The sequence below is a fragment of the Heteronotia binoei genome, chromosome 1, assembly GCF_032191835.1.
Source record: "Heteronotia binoei isolate CCM8104 ecotype False Entrance Well chromosome 1, APGP_CSIRO_Hbin_v1, whole genome shotgun sequence".
Lineage (NCBI taxonomy): Eukaryota > Metazoa > Chordata > Lepidosauria > Squamata > Gekkonidae > Heteronotia > Heteronotia binoei.
The window spans coordinates 1302520-1322100 of record NC_083223.1 but is presented as its reverse complement, the minus strand read 5'-3'; the positions used below and the strand labels follow the sequence as shown (position 1 = coordinate 1322100).

Here is a 19581-nt window from a genome sequence, read left to right as displayed (position 1 = left end):
ATCAGAGGATCCCCTGCCCCCAACTGGGATTGGCAACTCTAGTTGCCAACCTCCAGGCAAATGCCAGGAAAGGTGTGGTGATCACCCCAGACAACCCACTCGGCCCTCCAGCTATACTCAGACCCTGAGTCTTATAGATTTCACAGTATGAAACGCATCTGCAGGATTATCAGGGATCATTTTAAAACATGCTGTAAAACAGTCCCATGGACTAATTTTTTTTTAAAAAAATTATCATGTACATGTGTTGTCAGCTAGCTGCAAGTACCTCCATGTTTTTTCCCCGGACCTTTCACATCCTAGCAGCTGATGTATCACCTTGGAAACAGGAGTGGAGTGCAAAGGATGTTGGGAAGCAGAGGAGACTGGCAGGCCCGCCCTTACCTTCTCCATGATCCTGTCGATTTGGCGGTTCTGTGTGTCAATCTCATTGCCCATGTCCAGGGCCATGTGACGGAGATTTCCAATCATACCACTGACTTGTTCCAGGTTTTCATCCATCTCACCTTCCCGGGCATCGTTTGTTACCCTGTAGGTAAATAAAGAGCTGAGGTGAGCTAATCCACGCCAAAGGGACCGGGGTTCCCACTTCTTGTCGATCCTGTGGGCTGTCTTGGAATTTCGAGGTCAGGCAGTGGGCCATAACAAAATGGCTGCCTCGGGCAAAAGAACCTGTCACAAAATGGCTGCCACGGGGATTGGGTCCAGTCACAAAACCCTGGGAGATTCAACAAAATGTTAAGAAGTCTGGAGAGACTGGTTCAAAGTGGATCTTTTCACAAGTGCTTTACGGGGCATGGAGCGGGGTCACCGGGGGAGTATGTGTGTAGGGGGAGGGGGGGAAGGAAGCTTTTAATTTCCTGCATTATGCAGTGGGGTTGGTCTAAATGGCCCTAGGGGTCCCCTCCAGCTCTTTGTTTCTATATTGGGTGCCCTTCGTCTGCAGATCCGAAGAACCATGCCCCCATTGGTGCAGAAGATCCATGGAAATTTTTGCAACAGTTGGACTAATTAGCCCGGTTCCTGCCACCTAGGAATAAAAAGCCACAGAACGACACACACGCCCAACAGAGACCATATGGAAACGTTCTAAATTTGTCAGCGACAGAAAAGAAGGAGGGGAGAAAGACGGGACCCAAAAGCCCTCACCTGCGGATAAATCCACCGCTGATGGCCATCTGTTCTCGCTCATCCACTACGCGGGCAGGTTGGCTGGCCACCACGCCATCTTGGTTATTGCCCCAGGCTTTCTTATAAGCATCACTTGATTTAAGCCTACGCAAGAAGAGAAGGTGAGTAACCCGGCACAGAGAGGGGAGAGGCAACTGCAAACAAAGACGGACCAGGATTCCTTCACACTCAGAGCTGAGTCAAGCAAATGTGCGTTTGAGAAAGGGGGCATTCTAGTATACCGATATATCATAAACCTGGACAAAATCTTTTTCTTTTCTTTTTTTACTGCCACAACTTACAAATTTTTGCTTCCAATAGAGTCAATGGCCATTGTCAAGTGAGCAAAAATAATTTCTCGATGGCTGCTTTTAAAGAAAAAAAAAAACCCAAAAGAGAAGGATAAACAAAACTAACCGGAACATTCACCTGCATTTCATGACACGTGTAGGTTTGGACACAAAACACAGAGAACGGACGGCCAAGACAGACATGAAAACGAAACCGCTAAGGGTAGTGTGTACATCACATCACAGCAACACACCGTCTTCAGATTTTTTAAAAAAACGAAAAGCACAAAAAGATCTGGATCAATTTCCATTATGGGGCCACGCCCCAGGGCTGTGTGGCACAAAGGTAACATCCGATTCCCGGCTTGTTAACAGTCAGAGCAATTTGGCGAGATACTTGAATAATATATCGGTACTTAGGCAATAGTTCACCATACATCCAGAGTTGATGTACAAACCTTTGTCCACAGAGACAAAAAGTGAAATTAGGCCATAGTGGGATGAGTGCAGGAAAAAAGAAACAAAAGAAATACAAGCTTGTGTAGCAGCTGAGCATCAGAAAGGGGAATTCCTCTAATTTTTCCTCATGCACCCAGCTACAGGCATGAAACAGAAGTGAAGCATTCTCTAGAAAGCATAGCTGCCCCCAAGTGCTGTGGCAGTCTTTCAATGCGCTAGCGGAAACAGCCTAGGCAAGTGAGCAAGACGCAGGCAAAAATGGATCGTCAGCTATGTTGAGAATCTCAAACGTTAGGCCTGGGGAAGTGTCTCAGGAAGAGGTCATCTTAAATCCAATGGGGAAACGTTTCACGGGAGCCATCTTTGACTGAGCCAGCACAGAGAAATTAAAATCCAGGCATACCAGAAGTGACAGACCGTAGAAACAGCATTCTAGAGGGTCGTTTTAGAGTTGAACTATCTGAGTTCAGGTACAAATGGAACTTGACAGAAGCTCATTTTAGGGAAGCCAACCTCCAGGTGTGACCTGGGGATCCCCTGGAATGCCAGCCCCAGACAATAGAGATCATTTCCCCCTGGACAAAATGGCTGCTTGGGGGTGGACTCTGTGGCACTGTGCCCCATGGAGGTCCCTATCCTCCACAGGCTCCACCCCCTAATTCCCCACCTTTGTTCCGGCCCCTGCCCCCCATTCCTCACTGGTAGCCAGGTGACATTGGCTGCTAACAGATGGGCAGTGAGGGTTGGTCAGGAGGTGTCCGGAACCTTACCCCGCTCTCACGCTCCTCTTCTCAGTGGGGATTCCATCCGATTTCACACTATCTGCCCCAGGGCTGCAACTCGCTTTGGCTTTTTCGCACTGCAAACAGAAACCTCTAAAAACCGGTTTCAGTTTGCTGCACAAAAAAGCCAAAGCTAGTTACAGCCCCGGGGCAGATAGTGTGAAATTGGATGGAATCCCCATTGAGAAGAGGAGCGTGAGAGCGGTGTAAGGTGAGTGGGAAATCAGTCTTAGATATTTGAAGCTTCCTTTGATATTGGATTGGGTCCTGTTATAAGAACAGTAAGTAAGGTGCTGGGCTTCTCCTGAAGTATTCTGGTAGGTCCCCCTTTCAGCCATAAAACCCTTTGGCTTACTTTAAGCTGCTTATTGTCTTCCAACCTAGGCTGATTCCCCACTAGCCTTGCCACGGTCTCATGCTCCTCTTCTCCACGGGGCTTCCTTCTGATTTTGCACAATCTGTCGCAGGTCTGTGACTTGCCTCTTTCCTGCAGCAATTGCAGAAATAACAGGAAGGTTGTACACGAAAGCACCGGAAAGAGCCCAAAGGCAAACAACCACAAAAAAGCTGCGTAGTATTTATAACACTTGATAGCAAAACTTAGAATGTATTACATATGCTGACTCATATTACATATGAATATATTACATATGCTGACTCATTAAAACACCTTCAATTTCCACAACGTTGTGGAATGCCAGCCATTGATGCTTGACTCTTTGTGAATTGGGTGATCGCCATATTTGACTTATCAGTTCCTGAAGTACACATGCGCCTGACGAAGCGATTTGAAACAGATACTTACCGGTGTACTGTCGCACTGGTACGTCCTAGGCTGGACTTTGGGACTTCACATGGACTCCTTTGGAACAACGTCTGTATCCTACTTGGATAAGGACGGACTTTATTAAGTCTTTATTGAGCCTTTGGAATATTGGAAGCGGTAGCTCTATGTATAGTGCTCAAATTGAAGGCGCTTAATGAGTCAGCATATGTAATAAATGCTAAGCTTTGCTATCAAGTGTTAAAAATACTACACAGCTTTTTTGTGGTTGTTTGCCTTTGGGCTCTTTCCTGCAGCAAGCAAGATCCTCTGAAAACCGGTTTATGATTGCTACGGAAAGAGGTGGGGCGAGCTGCAGCAAAATTGGATGGAAGCACCACGGAGAAGAGGAGTGTGAGACCAGGACAAGGATAGCGGGGAATCAGTCCTACTTTACTAGGATGCTCTGAGGGGGAAATGGGAGAATTCTGAGCTTCTAGGGGAAAGTCTGAGGTGAAAATATTGGAGAACGTGATTTTTCTTTCTTCATGCTGTTAACGACTGTATTTTTTTTTCACACCATTCAAGATAATGGAGAATTTAGCTGCTTGAAAAATGTAGCTTTCTAAAAGTTATGCTCATTTTGTTGGAATGAGCAACTCAGCATGCCCAGACACTGTGGGGGAGGGGGGTTCTACATCACTCTGAAGGGTGTATAGGTGTTATCTTCTTAAACAAGATGCCTCCCTTTGTCTTAACCTGGGAGCAGCCCTCTAACCTCTTCTCTCTCAAACTTTGTCCTTTCCCTCGCTGCACATGGCCTTCCATGGAGACACACATCTCTGTAGAGACAATGCCCTTGTGGGGGTGGAGTCTGAGAAGGGCAGGGTTTGGGGAGGGGAGGGGCTTCAGCATGGTCCAATGCTATAGAGTCCACCTTCCAAAGCAGCCATTTTCTCCAGGGCATTTGATCGTTATTGTCCTGAGATCAGCCATAACCCCAGGAGATCTCCAGCTACCACCTAGAAGTTGGCAACTCTAGTCTAGCAGCTTTCCAAACAAGAAACCTTTAGAGAGCACATAGCTTGCACGCCACACCAATCTTTATTTTATAGCTTGTGCCCCCCCTTTTACTTAATTGCGGGTGGTTGGGGATTTAAAAATTCTACAGGAGAGGCCAAAATGGGAGGGACTGTGCATTCTCCAGTCCCAAAGGGATTTGCCCCACTACGCCCCATAACTGTCACAGCTTCCTCCAACTTCAGTGGTGATTCTTCCACTTCGTGAAATAGAGGATGGGATCTTGGGGTAGATCCTAGCAAATGAGCGTCACTCGTAAATGTCCTTTCAAGGAATGGCTTCTACATTACGGCACCATGAAGCTAAGGCTGAACTCAGGACAAGTTGAAATGGGATTGGAAATAAGAGTGCAACCAGTTCAGCGCACTTCCGCTCTTAGCTCCCAATGCTTTTGTGTTGTGAACAGGAATGCTACCCAGATTCAGAACAGCCTTCCAGTTTTGTAATTGTCCTGTCTCGTATTTCTCAAGATGGGACTCCTTTAAAGAACTGGTTTACGGCTTACAATAAATCCACCCTCTAAGATACATCTATTTTTCACCAGCACTCTGTCTATGTGGGAAAGGCTAGTCTTGAGAGCCGGACAGGCGATTCCGATGGATTCTTAATTGTAAGGCTGGGCTAATGAACAAAATGGGAAATGTGCAGTGGATTTATACACATACACCTAGAGATGCAATTTTAGGGTGCGTCCTTCTAAATGCATTTTAAGTCATTCCTCCATGCAGTCACTGAACGCATGCTAAAAGCTGCTGTCCACCAAAAAGCCTCTTCTTTCAAGTCTACATTCTCATTTCGAAGTCCACACATCACATTGTTATGCTGCATTTTCATTTTAGGGCAATTGCATGCAACCAAAGCCGGCACATTTCAACATTTCTGCGTGGTGTACGCTCGGTCTGCTGGGGAAATGGCAGTTAACAAAACGTGTCCCGTTTTCCTGACCATTTTGTAAAAAATCCCCTAAAGCAAACGTTCTGTTTCCTCGTATCTTGTTGTCAAACAAGAAGCCATAGCTTCTCTCCGTGACTCTGGTAAGAACAACATCTACTGAGAGAGTCAGTGGTAGTTCTCACCAATAAATTTATGTTCCAGATTATCTCATGATGAAATTTTAAGCCATGAAGTCATGGTTAACGAAGTAACTCCCTTTAAAGTCTCTTCAAGAAAATGTGTTCTAATAGCACTGTCATTTTTGGAGATAAAGCGATTTATGCTATCGTGTAGTACACGCTCTGTAAAATGTTGAAATTTTCATCCATTCCAGTGTTCACAGTGGGCGCTTCACTGTGGTATGCCTGATTTTAATGCATCTACAGTAATCCCGCTGAGTTGTCTACACCAGCAGTTCCCAAACAATTAACCCACAAGCCACTGTTGATCTTGGAGGGTACAGCAAAGCGGTTCACAACTGGTTAGCGGAACCACATGATCCCAACCTTGCATGGTTCACAAGGGTACCCAGCAGTGGTGGGAAAGCGAAGAGTCAACCGGCACCTCCACTTCCCCTCCTCTCCTGGGACTGATGCACCAATTGTTCCTGTGTCAGCATTCACATTTCCAAATGACACCAGTTCTTACCGAGGTGCAAATTACGAGACAGATTGTGGCCACCGTGACAGGCCCTCGGTGGTTGGGAATTTGAACGCTGACATTTCGGAGCGGAGGATGGGCTGGGAGGAATTTGAGAGGCCAGGCAAGAGTGGTTTGTTGGTCCTTGGGAACGTCTGGTCTACACTATGAGATGAATGCATCGGAACCGGAACTGTTCTCTCTGCATGCCACATGCTCATCCTGCCCAGGTGCCTAAAGCAGGGATGAGCGTCACAAGGCTTTGAGCTTCAGAGATCAGCCTTGGGTGCTCCAGAGATCAGGCAGGCAGGCAGGCAGCACCTACTTGTTACAAGGGCAGGCACAAAGACCACAGAATTTTCCTAGGTCCGTCAAATTCTTTTCAGCTTCCTTCATGTCCTTATTGATTTGGTCCATTCCCTCTTCGATGCGTTCCAGTTGTTCTGATTAAACACCAAGTATTTTATCCCCACAGTATGAAGCGGATGGAAAGGGACAAAGGAAAAAAAAAAGACAAAAAAAAATAAAACTTGAGACATTCACTCATGACAAAGAACTGGACATTACAGAGCAGAGCCGGTACCCAGTACCTACTTGTTACAAGGACATATGAAAAAGCCGCAGCATTTCCCTAAATCTTTTAAATTTTTCTCGGCCTCCTTCATGTCTTGGTTGATATGGTTCATGCCTTCTTCAACACGATCGAGTTGTTCTGGTCAGGACAAAGGGGTGACAGGATGGAATGAATTGCATTTTTGTTTGTAGCTGTTGGCTTGTCTTTGACAGAATGCGAAAGAAGAAGATGGATGGAGAAACAGAATCGTGATGCAATTTCAATGCATTAATTGCAGCTGATGCATTGAAGCAATAATGGAAGCAACCTAGAGGTCGGACAATGAGGTTCTTGATCAATATGATAAAGCACAGACACATTCACAGAAGAGCCATGGAATGAACTGAACTCTGTTAATTGGAACAAAAATGTAAAGGTAGAAGAAGAGCTGACATAAATCCCTCCGAGATGAGAAAATGTCATACAATACATCCAGCTACTAAAACATCAAAGAAAAATATGGAGTTATTACCTTATATTTATGTACATTGATAAAAAGATTTCAATGGATTCCTTCCACGGGAAAATATTTACAGTACTACCACTTAACAAATGCATTTGATGATGGTGAAAAAATGTAATTGGCTTGATTTGAGAGTTGGTGAAAAAGTTTACAGTTAACAATGGTATTAAGAATGGATATGAGTCGTTGAGTTAAGATCCATGCCCAGATACAAACTTTTTTCAAAGACTGAGGCTCTTCAGATCTGAATTTTTGGTCGTGGTCCATCTCTAAAGAAGAGAAGACCATGGGTCTTATATCTCGGTCAGAGACATTGTTATAAGCCAGGAATAACCCCAGTGGAGTACAAGGAATTACATAGGTCACAAAGAGGACCCAATTCAATGGCCAAAGAAGGAGACAGAGAGGCCAAGACAAACTGGATGTTACATGGTGTTTTGTCGATGCATCACTAGCCACATATTGGCTCATATTACCTTCCTGTGGCTTCTAGGACATCACTAGGTCAATGTAATTCCTTTTACTTTAATGGAGTTATACCTGACCTGCATCATTACAGGGTTACAGAAAGATTAGGCGCACCACAGTGGGTTTGTACATAGATAACAAGTGACCTTTGAGAACACAAATGGTCATGTGCTTGCTCCAACTAGGACTAATCATGGGGCATATTTTCATTAGTGGTTGTGAGAAATTTCACGTTCTAGAGTTTTTTTTTTTGTTTGTTTTTTCAAAAGTGGTGTCCAATAGCCCAAAGCAGATATCTGCAGCTAGCTTGCACAAGCAATATGACCGGCAGCTTCTCAGCGGCTTCACATTACTGTAGTCCGATAATTCACTTCATTGGCATCTACCTCATCAGCAGCAGCATCCCTCTCAGCCTAACATTTCAGACATAGTAGTATTGGTGGCCAAGTAGAAAAGAAACATTTGAATCAAGGGGGAAAGACTAATCGCAGCTACACGGGGGAGAGGAAAAAGAAGAAGAAATATTAGTCTCAAAGCACGTCCTGTACTGATTTCCTGCACAGGAACCAAAAAGAAGACAGATGCATTTGCCTGTAAATGAGGAGAAGAAAATGGTACAACCCACAAAGGTGAAATGAGTCTGATCCTTGAAATGAAAGGGTTGGTTTGGAGAGAAGAGGGGGTAAGAATTATAACTGTTACTGTCCCGTGTCTTCAGGAAGGTTTTCTTTTTCCAAATCTCTGTATCAAAAGTGAAGGATAAGCCAGAGTGTCAGCGAGATTGATGGTGTCGATAGCAATTGATCTCATAGTCATGAAGGGTGTGTGGTTGGGAGACAGATTTTTCTGGGTGCCATATCTGGGTGGGATTGGTCTTAGTAGCATGGTTAAGATGCACTGGATGAGGGGGGGAGGGTTTGGGGGGGGTGTCCTTGGAGTTATTGCTAATGGGTTATCTTAAGCTTTGACTGGAAATGCTTTACTCACAGTGAGCCAACATAACTCGCTAACAGGCTTCTTCGTGTGTCCTAAGCTACAACTAGACAGGAAGACAGATTCAGGAGAGCAGTTATGTTAGTCTGAAGCAGTAGATCAAAGTTTGGGTCCAGTCAGACACACTGAGGACCAACCAAGTTTTATTCAACGTATGAGCTTTCATGTGCAGGCATGCTTCTTCAGGTACAATGACATGGAGAATTCCAGTCCATACATACAGGTAGAAAGTGAGCAGTACATAGCATACAACAAAATGAAGATAATAATCAGATTCAGGAATAACAAGCTTCGTTTATATGGTTTCAATTGTTTGGTTTCAATTGCGGGGAGACAAACATAGTGAAGGAAATAAATACGTCTGATTTGGAGATTGATGTATCCTTAATTGTGGAGTGCTGAGAGTAATTACCTGAGAGACTCTGCTGTTACGTCCCATCCATCTCCTCTTAAGCACAGAGGTGACCTTACAGCATCATTTTCTTTGAATTGGGGCAATTTCTTGTGTGGAGTTCTCCCCCCCTCTCCCCAGACCAGAGAAATACCTTCCAACTTACCACTCCGAATTACATTACATTTGATGGTTCATTACATTATGTTACAATTTGCTATTCACATCTGTTGTTCCAAATTAGAAATGAAATAAAGGGGACATATGGCCCTTCTTGGGGATTGGTGAGAATACAGATGTAAAGGCTGAATGAAGATAGCATAGATCCAATTAGTCAGCCGTGTTGGTCTGAAGTCATAGAACAAAATAGAAGTCAAGTTGCACCAACTAAGATCAACTTAGTTTTATTCAGAATGTAAGCTTTCGTGTGCTCTCTAAGCACACTTCATCAGACGAGGAATCTGGTACAGTGAGCAAAGCCACACATAGCTGGTAGTCAGTAGCTCAGAATGCAAAGTGGTACAAATTTAAGATCCAATGTATATGTAGTGAGATAAGAAGCCAATATCCCTGTCTCGTATCTCAACATTCCACAATTATATCTGATACTGAAACCTTTATTAGGTATTTGTTGATAAGAATAAGATATAATAGGAAGTACGAGGCAATATAAATATATTATAAAAGAAAATGCCATTTAAAACTATAAACATCTAAATTTAGTATAACATCAAGGATAGACTAAAAAAGATCCTGTCAATATTTCATTTCTTCCCGAAGCTGATAAACCCATCCTACGCAGTTTGATTATTGCCTAATAGCAAAAATAGACAAGGAAATGGTCATATTCATTGAGCCATGCATACAAACAGAGTAAAGGCATATTTGTTTAAACAGCACAAATCTTACTTTCATTGAAAATTCTCAGCCTCGATTAGTACCAATACTGGAAGAAGGGAAAATAAACTGAAAGGGATACGATGGGATGGGATTGGAAGAGTGAAAACAAAGAGGGAGGAACAGGTGAGGCAAAAAAGAAAAGAAAAAGAAAACTAAGGTGGGAGAGGGAAGGTAAGGAAGAAACAGAGACTGCCAGCGGAAGAGATGGGAAGGGGGATAAGTTGGAGGAGAGGAGGGAGGGGAGTGGCGGTAAGGACTGCTAAGGAAATATGGTGAGATGGAGAGGAAGGGGCAATGAGGTCTCACGATAAAATCTATCTCTAATTTAGACATATTTATTTCCTTCGCTCTGTTTTCCTCTTGGAATTAAACCCAAACAAATATAAACTAAGCTTGTCATTCCTGAATCTGTTAAACACCTTCATCACCCAGCGGCATCTGGATCGAGGCGGCGTGGCGGTGCTGATGTTGTTAGACCGTTCAGCCGTGTTCAACATGGTCGACCATTGGTTACTGACCCGTCGGCTCGCCGACGCAGGGATTAGGGGGTTGGCCTTACAGTGGCTTTCCTCCTTCCTTGATGGACGGGGACAAAGGGTGGCAATTGGGGGAGAGCTGTCCCAGAGGCACTCACTAGATTGTGGGGTGCCACAGGGAGCAGTTCTCTCTCTGATGTTATTTAACATCTACATATGCCCCCTTGCCCAGATTGCCCAGAGGTGTGGGCTGGGGTGTCATCAATATGCGGATGTCACCCAGCTCTATCTACTAATGGACGGCCGGCCTGACTGCTTCCCAAAAAACCTGGACCTGGCGCTGCAAGCCATGGCAGGTTGGCTCAGGCTGAGTGGATTGAAGCTGAATCCAATGAAGACAGAGGTCCTTTGCTTGAGTTGTGGTGCTCTGGGAAGGGAAATTCCTCTCCCAGTTTTTGACGGTGTTGCGCTGAAAGCGATGCACCAAGTCAAGAGCTTGGGGCTGCTACTGGAGCCTTCATTGTCAATGGAGGCCCAGATAGAGGCCACTGCCAAGTCCGCGTTTTTTCATCTTAGATGGGTGAGGCAGTTGACCCCCTTCCTTGAGTGCCAGGACCTAGCAAAAGTGATCCATGCAAAGGTCACCTCAGGACTGGATTACTGTAATGCCCTCTACATGGGGCTGCCTTTGTGCTGAACCCGGAAGCTGCAGCTGGTGCAGAACGCAGTGGCTAGGCTGTTGTTAGGGCTCCCGAAGTGGGAGCACATACAGCCGGGGCTGCGCGGACTGCACTGGCTGCCGGTTGCATACCGGGTTCGGTACAAAGTGCTGGTTATTATCTTTAAAGCCCTATATGGTCCTATCTGAGGGACCGTCTCTCCCCATACGAACCCCAGAGAGCACTGAGGTCAGCGGTACAAAGTGCTGGTTATTACCTTTAAAGCCCTATATGGTCAAGGACCTGCCTATCTGAGGGACCGTCTCTCCCCATACGAACCCCAGAGAGCACTGAGGTCAGCGGGAAAGAACCAGCTGAATATCCCTGGGCCGAGGGAGGCCAAACTGAAGAACACAAGGGATCGCGCCCTTCTCTATCGCAGCTCTACACCTATGGAATCAACTTCCGGATGAAGTGCAGGCCCTGTGGAGTCTTGACCAATTCCGCAGGGCCTGCAAGACCACTCTCTTTAAGATGGCCTTTGCTGAATGCTGAGCTAATGATAGATTCCCTGCTGTTGTATTCCGCCATCAATTTATTAAAAACCTGTAATTTAGCACCATAACTGTTAATTTTAATTAGAATGTTGATTTAAATGATGGTTTTGTAATGTAGTATTTACTGAATTATGTGATTTTATTGTATTGTATTATATTGTATCGTATTGTATTGCACTAAAATGTTGTGAGCCACCCTGAGCCTGCTTCGGCAGGGAGGGCGGGATATAAATAAAAAGTATTATTATTATTATTATTATGTTGCATGCTAATCTGCCAGTCAGCCTCTGCTTTTATGTTCGAACTGTTCCCTTCGATTTCCGTGTATCTGAGGAAGTGTGTATGCAAAGGAAAGCTCGTACCTTCAATACAACTTTGTTGGTCTGAAAAGTTCACTACTGGATTCAAACTTTGTTACACAGGAAGACAAATTAGAGTGAAATATCCACCATGGTAAACTCATATATTCTATAATTATCCCAGTCCAGGAAGTCTTTAGTTTTACAATTCCTCCAACAATCTGGACTTGAGACCGTAGAGATTTTATTCATCGTGGCCTGGTTTAAATACCAAAGTGAATACATTTTTAAAAAATTGGAGTTGGATACCAATGCTTTTAGCCTTAGTGGAAGGGAGTTCCAGATAATTTCCCAATTACTTTCCTCTAGCCTTTGAGGTAGCAAAACTAAAAGGCTCCCCGTATCATAAGTGGTGGGAATGTCCAACAGGGTCAAAAACGGAATAATAATAATAAGATATTGGATTTATATCCCACCCTCCACTCCGAAGAGTCTCAGAGCGGCTCGCAATCTCCTTTACCTTCCTCCCCCACAACAGACACCCTGTGAGATGAGTGGGGCTGGAGAGGGCTCTCACAGCAACTGCCCTTTCAAGGACAACCTCTGCCAGAGCTATGGCTGACCCAAGGCCATTCCAGCAGGTGAAGGGGAGGAGTGGGGAATCAAACCCGGTTCTCCCAGATAACAGTCCGCACACTTAACCACTACACCAAACTGGAAGAGCAAATAAAACTTATATTCAATCTAGCCATTCCAGTAGATTTTAAACTTCTTTTATTTGATATCTGGCCTGATGTTGGTGTATAAAGGTCAGAAAATTTTAATCTCAACAATGTTGGCGATAGCTCATATGACGATTGCTAAAAATTGGAAACCCCCACATAACCCCACGATTGCAATATGGTATGATAAGTTATGGGACCAGTATGTAATGGGAAAGACAATGGATTTCTTCGATAATGATACTGATTTGACTATAGATTATGATTTGCTTTGGGCCCCAGTTTTCGAATTCTTTGGGGAAATTTCTTTTTTGCCTAATAGAATGAATTATAGGCTATTTTTCATTTCTTAATACTTAATACATTATGTATTGAGTAAAATGTTTAGTAAAATGTTTGTTTTATGCATCCAATGGTCTAAAGTGGATCCTTGTATGTTAGATTTATATTTTTATTATTCATTTTTCTTATGCTTCCTTTGTATTAGGTTAAATTTAATAAAATAAATTTTTTTAAAAAAAAAAAGCGGATTCCCGTTGCAGCCCTGAACAGACTGATTCCTGCAGCCTGAGACCGGAATAACTCTGTGTAGGATCTGATACTTCAGGTCTGACTTCTGCTGCTGGGAGGGCCAGTGTATATCTGCTAGGAAGCCCTCAGAAGGATGTCTTAAGAAGAAGAAGAAGAAGAAGATACTGGATTTATATTCTGCCCTCCACTCAAGGGTCTCAGAGCGGTTCACAATCTCCTTTCCCTTCCTCCCCCACAACAGACACCCTGTGAGGTGGGTGGGGCTGAGAGGGCTCTCACAGCAGCTGCCCTTTCAAGGACAACTCTGCGAGAGCTATGGCTGACCCAAGGCCATTCCAGCAGCTGTAAGTGGAGGAGTGGGGAATCAAACCCGGTTCTCCCAGATAAGAGTCCGTGCACTTAACCACCACACGAAACTGGCTCTCCCTTAAACTCAGGGAGTCCCTGTGGAGCAATAGGGACCGTTTCTATTTCCATGTTTGAGCTGTCAAGGGACAGGGGAAAGTTTCAGGCAGGATGAACGATGCAGCTGATGAGTCCTTCTTAAACAGAAAAAGACCTGTGGTGGCTTCTGAGGTCTCAAAGTTACTTCCTTCTCCAGTGTGGATTCTCTTGTCCCTAATCCCAGATGAGTGCATGTTTCTTATAGCTCCTGAGCAATACTCCCTCTAAGCCAGGGGTGTTGAACTCATGTGTTATGAGGGCCGGATCTAACATAAATGAGACTTTGTTGGGCTGGGCCTTGTTGGGCCGGACGATGTGTGTGCCTATTTAAGATTAGGTAGCAGATATATAAACTTTATCAAAGACACAAACACAATTAAAGAGGTTTTTTTTAAAAAAAAATCTTAAAACACACTTAAAGAAGCACTTGGTCTTAAAGGTGCTTTCTTTGTACCTCTCCCATGGGATCTAGGGAACTGGGCAAAGGAAGCTCTGGCTCTTTCCTTCCATATAGAGGATGGGTTGGAATTGTTTTCTGTGGCCCCGGAAGGTAGGACCAGAACCAATAGGCTGAAATTGAATCAAAAGAGTTTCCAGCTCAACATTAGGAAGAACTTCCTGATCTTTAGAGCGGTTCCTCAGTGGAACAGGCTTTCTCGGGAGGAACAGGCTTCCTCCTTGGGAGGTGATGGACTCTCCTTCTTTGGAGGTTTTTAAACAGAGGCTAGAGGGCCATCTGACAGCAATGAAGATCCTGTGAATTTAGGGGGGAGGTGTTTGTGAGTTTCCTACATTGTGCGGGGGTTGGACTAGATGACCCTAGAAGTCCCTTCCAACTCTATGGTTCTATGATTCTCCAGGGGATCAGGAGGGGGGAGCCTCAGCCAACGGAAGGAAAAGAGGCTTGGCTCAGTAGCTCTGCAGTGTGATTGAGAGAGCCTTGCAAAGCAAGCTGTGATGCAGAAGGAGGCGAGAGAGAGAGGGAGAAGGAAGCAGATGACAGCCAGTGGCTCGGGGGCCTGATAGGAGCCCTCTGGGGGCCTGATTCAGCCCCCGGGCTGCATGTTTGACGCCCCTGCTCTAAGCTGTAGAGTCTTGTGAACAAAAATTGTACTTCACGAACTACTGGCATTAAAGCCGTGAGCGAGCGATTTGGCTACTGCATCAATTAGTCTGCTCTGGGGCCATCCTTCCTGAGCGAAGACGGAAATGTGTGAGCCAGAGGCTAAAAAACTGTGAGCGAGCTCACGCTAACTCAGCTGAGAGTTAACACTGCTCCTGAGTGTTAGAGACATATTCTTCACACACTCAGAAGCTTGCTTGTCATTTAGCTCTGGTTTTCCAGGCATCGTGCCTGGCGCTGAAATCAACTTCCAAAATAACCACTGGTGAGACCATCTTTGAAGCAATACGCCTCCTTTGGGATAGTCCCGAAGTGACACAAAGTGGAAATGGCATTCATCTCAAGGGAGACTTTTAAACGTTGTTCCAGTAAGGACTATTTTTCAACAGGAGCCATTTTCTGGCATCTGGGAAAGTGTATCCAGCCCCACTCAGCCCTACATTTTCCTTTCCAGGTCAGGAGACCAAGGACTGCTCATTCCAGATGGTCTGAACTCACAAATACCTTAAACAAAAAAAAGTCTATGTGGAATCACTGCTATAGTAAAAGCATCTACAGTCTTCGTGATTGGTATGCACCAAAGCCCTTCCGAATGTTCGTTTTTCACTGTTCAGCCTGCAGCTGAAATTGGTTGTGTCCCTCTTATAACCCACCTTGTTCCTTCAGATCTAGGTGGCCTCGAAGAAAATCTTAGTGTGGGGCTAAACACGCCTCACTGCTGCCCCATAGCAAATGATCTCCAAAACATCTGAGCTTTTGTACCATAAATCAGGGCTTTTTCGGTAGAAAAAGCCCAGCAGGAACTCATTTGCATATTAAGCCACACCCCTGGACATCACCATTGTTTTGCACAGGGCTTTTTTGGTAGAGAAAGCCCAGCAGGAACTCATTTGCATATTTGGCCACACACCCTGACACCAAGCCAGCCAGAACTGCATTCCCGTGTGTTCCTGATCAAGAAATAAATTCTGTTGTGTGTTATTTGCATTGCTGCCTGAGGTTTTTTTTTTTTTTTAAATCTTTTTTGCCTTGTAAATTATCTGCAATGTGAAGGCGTACAAGCCACCTAGGAAAACCTAAAAACAGAAGGGAAATCCTAAAGGGCTTCTATGCCATTAGGGTTTGTAGAATCTTTCGGGCTCAAGTGCCGTGTTCTACTGGAGAAAGTTTTCCTTCCAGACGTTTCGTTCTCAGCTGCAGAGAACATCCTCAGTGGCATTGCAATGGCTCAGCTGCAACGCCACTGAGGATGTTCTCCGCAGCTGAGAACGAAACGTCTGGAAGAAAAACTTTCTCCAGTAGAACACGGCACTTGAGCCCGAAAGATTCTACAAACCCTAATGATGTTACCAGCCATGAAAACCTGAAATCTTTGATGGCTTCTATGCCCTTTGTGATTTTTTTTTTTAAAAAAAGATTATTTAAATCATCCATGTCAACATCTCGATCTCTATAGCGCCTAAGAAAGCTAAGTAACTTCTGCTGACGGGGAGTCGTCTGAAAAAGATCACACGGCAAGATTAATGCAATCAGATACGTGGCGGTGACTTCTGTGAGTTTGGCAGGGGGGCACAAACAGCTGGGGGGGGGGGTCTGGGAGGCCGAGCGGGCTCTCTGCATGCAAGCATGAAATCACAATGCTTTGTTAAGAAACGTTGAGACATTCATCCAACCTCGCTTTTAAAAAAAAGTTACTCAGACATCGTCAGGGGTCATTTTGTAAAAAAATAGGTAATAGAGCTCATTAGCATAACTCATTAGCATATGCCATCCCCTCACCAGCCAAAAGCAACATGACACAAGAAGGGAGAGCCCCGGGTGAGCGAGGCCTGCTTGGGCTGGCTAGAGATCCAGCCAGCCCAAGCAGGCCTCGCTCACCTGGGGCTTTTCTGGGCCAGCCCTTCCCTATCCCAGTCAAAAGCCCAGCAAGCCACCCAAAATCCCATAAGAAGTGGAGAAAGGGTGGTGTGGGCTTCTCCAGGGGTGAATGAGGGCTGCTGGGGGTGTGGCAAAGCCTCTGGTGGCTGGCTGGCTGCCCGCTCTCCTCATCCAGGGATTGTTATGCAGCTGCACCTACTATTCAATGGACAAGGTAGGTGGGGAGGTGGAGGAGGGGCTGTGAGAAATGTGCTTCTGTGAGCTCCTGCTGAATCTGAGGCCTGGATATGGCTGAAGAACACTGAATATGGTGCAGTGATCATTGCATTCCCAGGGCCTGAATTATGGACCAGCTTTGCACTTGAGAAAACAGTAACCATATCCCTCAGAGGGCAACTAGCCAAGGTACACCCTGGATCAATTTAAGGTGACTTCAATAAGTCCTGTCTTTTCCCCTTCATGCAATGCTGCGGCTTGCCTCTGGCTTTGGATCTCACTGGTCAGCAGGAATGGAGGACCACTATTATCTGCTTCTAAGCTGGGCCACAGAAGGGACCTTCTCATGTTGAGCTGCTCTCAGTCCAGGACAATGAAGTTCATGTGTCATAGCAGTTTGGATTCAACAGAAGATTCCAGGAACAGAAGAGGGGGCAATTTCCACTGTCCCCCCCTCCACAATGACCTCCAATTCCTCCCCATGCTGTTCTTGACTGCCCCCTTTCCTGCAACTTAGAGCAGCATTTCTGGGAGTATTTTGGACTACCGTCAGAAGGAGAGGTGCGAAAGTGTGGGCAGAAATCCCTTCTGTCTGTGGCTCCAAGCCTCTGCTTTATCTATGGTCAGAATGATAAATTAGAGGGGTTATCTTGCCAGCTTTTCTAATGGTCTGCTTCTGGTGTGAAGTCTGCTTTAGAGTTTTTATGCCATTTGTGTCCAATGGCTTGTTTATAATGGCTTTTTTTATTGTTCTGTTGTTGTCATTGCAAACCGCCTCGAGCAGGACTCTGAAGAGGTGGCATAGAAGTATCCTAAGCCGTGTTCCCTCTAAGCTGAGTTAGTGTGAGCTAGCTCACAGGTTTTTAGCCTCCGGCTCACACATGTTTGTCTTAGCTCAGGAAAAATGGCCCCAAAGCCAGCTAATTTATGCAGGAGCTCACAACTTTAATGCCAGGAGCTCACAAAGTAGACTTTTTGCTCACAAAGCTCCACAGCTTAGAGGGAGCATTGATCCTAAGTATCTATCCTAAATACATAAATAAATCCAAGAGGGGGCCACTCCACCAACTGAAGTTAGGGGTACGTTTAGCCAAGATATGAAACCACGGTTTTGAAACTGGTAGGTTAACTACGCTAATGTTTTCACACATGCACTTCCGATCCACTTTCAGTGTTACTTGTGATCATTTGCTGGTGGATTTTGCCTCCTCACACGGTCACATCCAGTGGCAAAGTGCGCTCCAAGTTAACTGCAAGCGCATTGTGCAGTGTGGGTGTGAAACTGGATACTCCAGTTTGGTGTGACATCAGAATGCCAACCTCCAGGCTCAGTTCTGGCTTCTTCCCTGGCTCCGCCCTTCCTGCAGTGCAGGCCGGAACATCAGCTGGGTCTTTGTGGAGCAGACAAGGGAAAGAGGAAAGGCGATGACGAATCTGGTGTTTAGCGAGGAAAAACAGTTTGCGGAGGGGATGGGGCTCAGCAGGGACCAACGTCATAGAGTCCATCTCCAAAGCAGCCATTTTCTCCAGAGAGCCGACAGCAGAGGTTTAGAGCATGCGTTGATCCGTGTCTGGAACAAAGTTACTGTGGCTCCAGAAAATGGTGAGAAAAGAGGCTGACAAAGTATGGGACAAGCGAAACCATGAGGATTCTTTTCTATATGGTTCCTCCAGCGTCACAAGTGGAACCTTTAAGGACTCAACCCTACAGTACTTACTTATGAACTTTGTTAAGGTTGTTTCCTATGTAGAAATTTTAAGTGCATGAATTGGGGGAGTGCAAATACCTTATTGTTCCTTTGTTCTATTTTGTCTTATATTTGCACTAAATCAAATGCATGTATACGCATTGAGAGTGTGAATATCTTTATTCTTGACAGGTGATTTTTTGTAATTATTTCATGTACATCAGTACCAGTTACTTATATTGCATTTTCTCCAGGGGAGCTGATCTCTGCCAGTTGGAGATCAGTTGTAAAAGCAGGAGATCCCCAGGCCCCACCTGGAGGCTGGCAACCCTAGCCTATGGGACCTCCTCTCCTGTTACAACCCCTTGCACTCCTTTTGGTCATTGTCCAGGGGCTTCTTGATGGTGACTGCCCCCAGGATGGCTCATTTAACTGTCACCAGGAGCAGGGCCTTCTCAGCTGTGGCCCCTCCCCTGTGGAATGCACTCTTGGATGGCACCTGTGCCCTACCAGACTTGTTTAGTTTCTGCAGGGCCTGCAAAGCTGAATTCTTTAGGTTGGCCTTTGGAGAGTAACCACATGTTTGGGCTGTTTTAACAGTGGTACGGTGCTAGCCGTGCATTTTAATATTTTAATGTTAACATTCTATATTTGTTGTTTTTATGTTATTTTTACCTTATTGGTTTTAATGCTGTAAGTCACCACGAGATCCTTCAGGTGAATGGCGACTAATAAAATCTATTAAATAAATAAATGCCATGGCTCTATGGTTGCCCCCCCCATCCCCCACACAGGGCATTTATTGGCATTAATGAAAATGTAGCATCTGATTTACTGGGTTCAGCATATTAGCTGCTAAAACAGGGAGCATTAAAACAGTAAAGAGAGTGGGTTGTCTTGGGATCGGATCCCATTAATCTCAAGGAAGAAGGCAGAACCATCTATGAAATGAAATTTCACCAAGGAATTCATTAAATCCCTTGAGTTATTGGCAAGGCTGTGCTTTCTTGACTGTGCCTACAGACACAAAACATTCTGAATGAG

The 19581-nt window shown here is 45.1% G+C and overlaps 1 protein-coding gene across 2 annotated transcripts in view; it reads right to left on the bottom strand.

Moving 5' to 3' along the window:
- SNAP25 (synaptosome associated protein 25) overlaps window positions 1-19581 on the bottom strand; it is a 32449-nt gene that overhangs the window by 2690 nt on the left and 10178 nt on the right. Inside the window, exons 4-6 of one of the 2 annotated variants that reach the window (XM_060261491.1) lie at window positions 6711-6828; window positions 1150-1275; window positions 385-529 (exon numbers count right to left, since the gene is read on the bottom strand). In XM_060261491.1, coding sequence (XP_060117474.1) covers window positions 385-529; window positions 1150-1275; window positions 6711-6828 — 389 coding nt within the window. Of the gene's footprint in view, window positions 1-384; window positions 530-1149; window positions 1276-6441; window positions 6560-6710; window positions 6829-19581 lie in introns of both variants that reach the window. The other variant, XM_060261409.1, reaches the window with a different exon arrangement.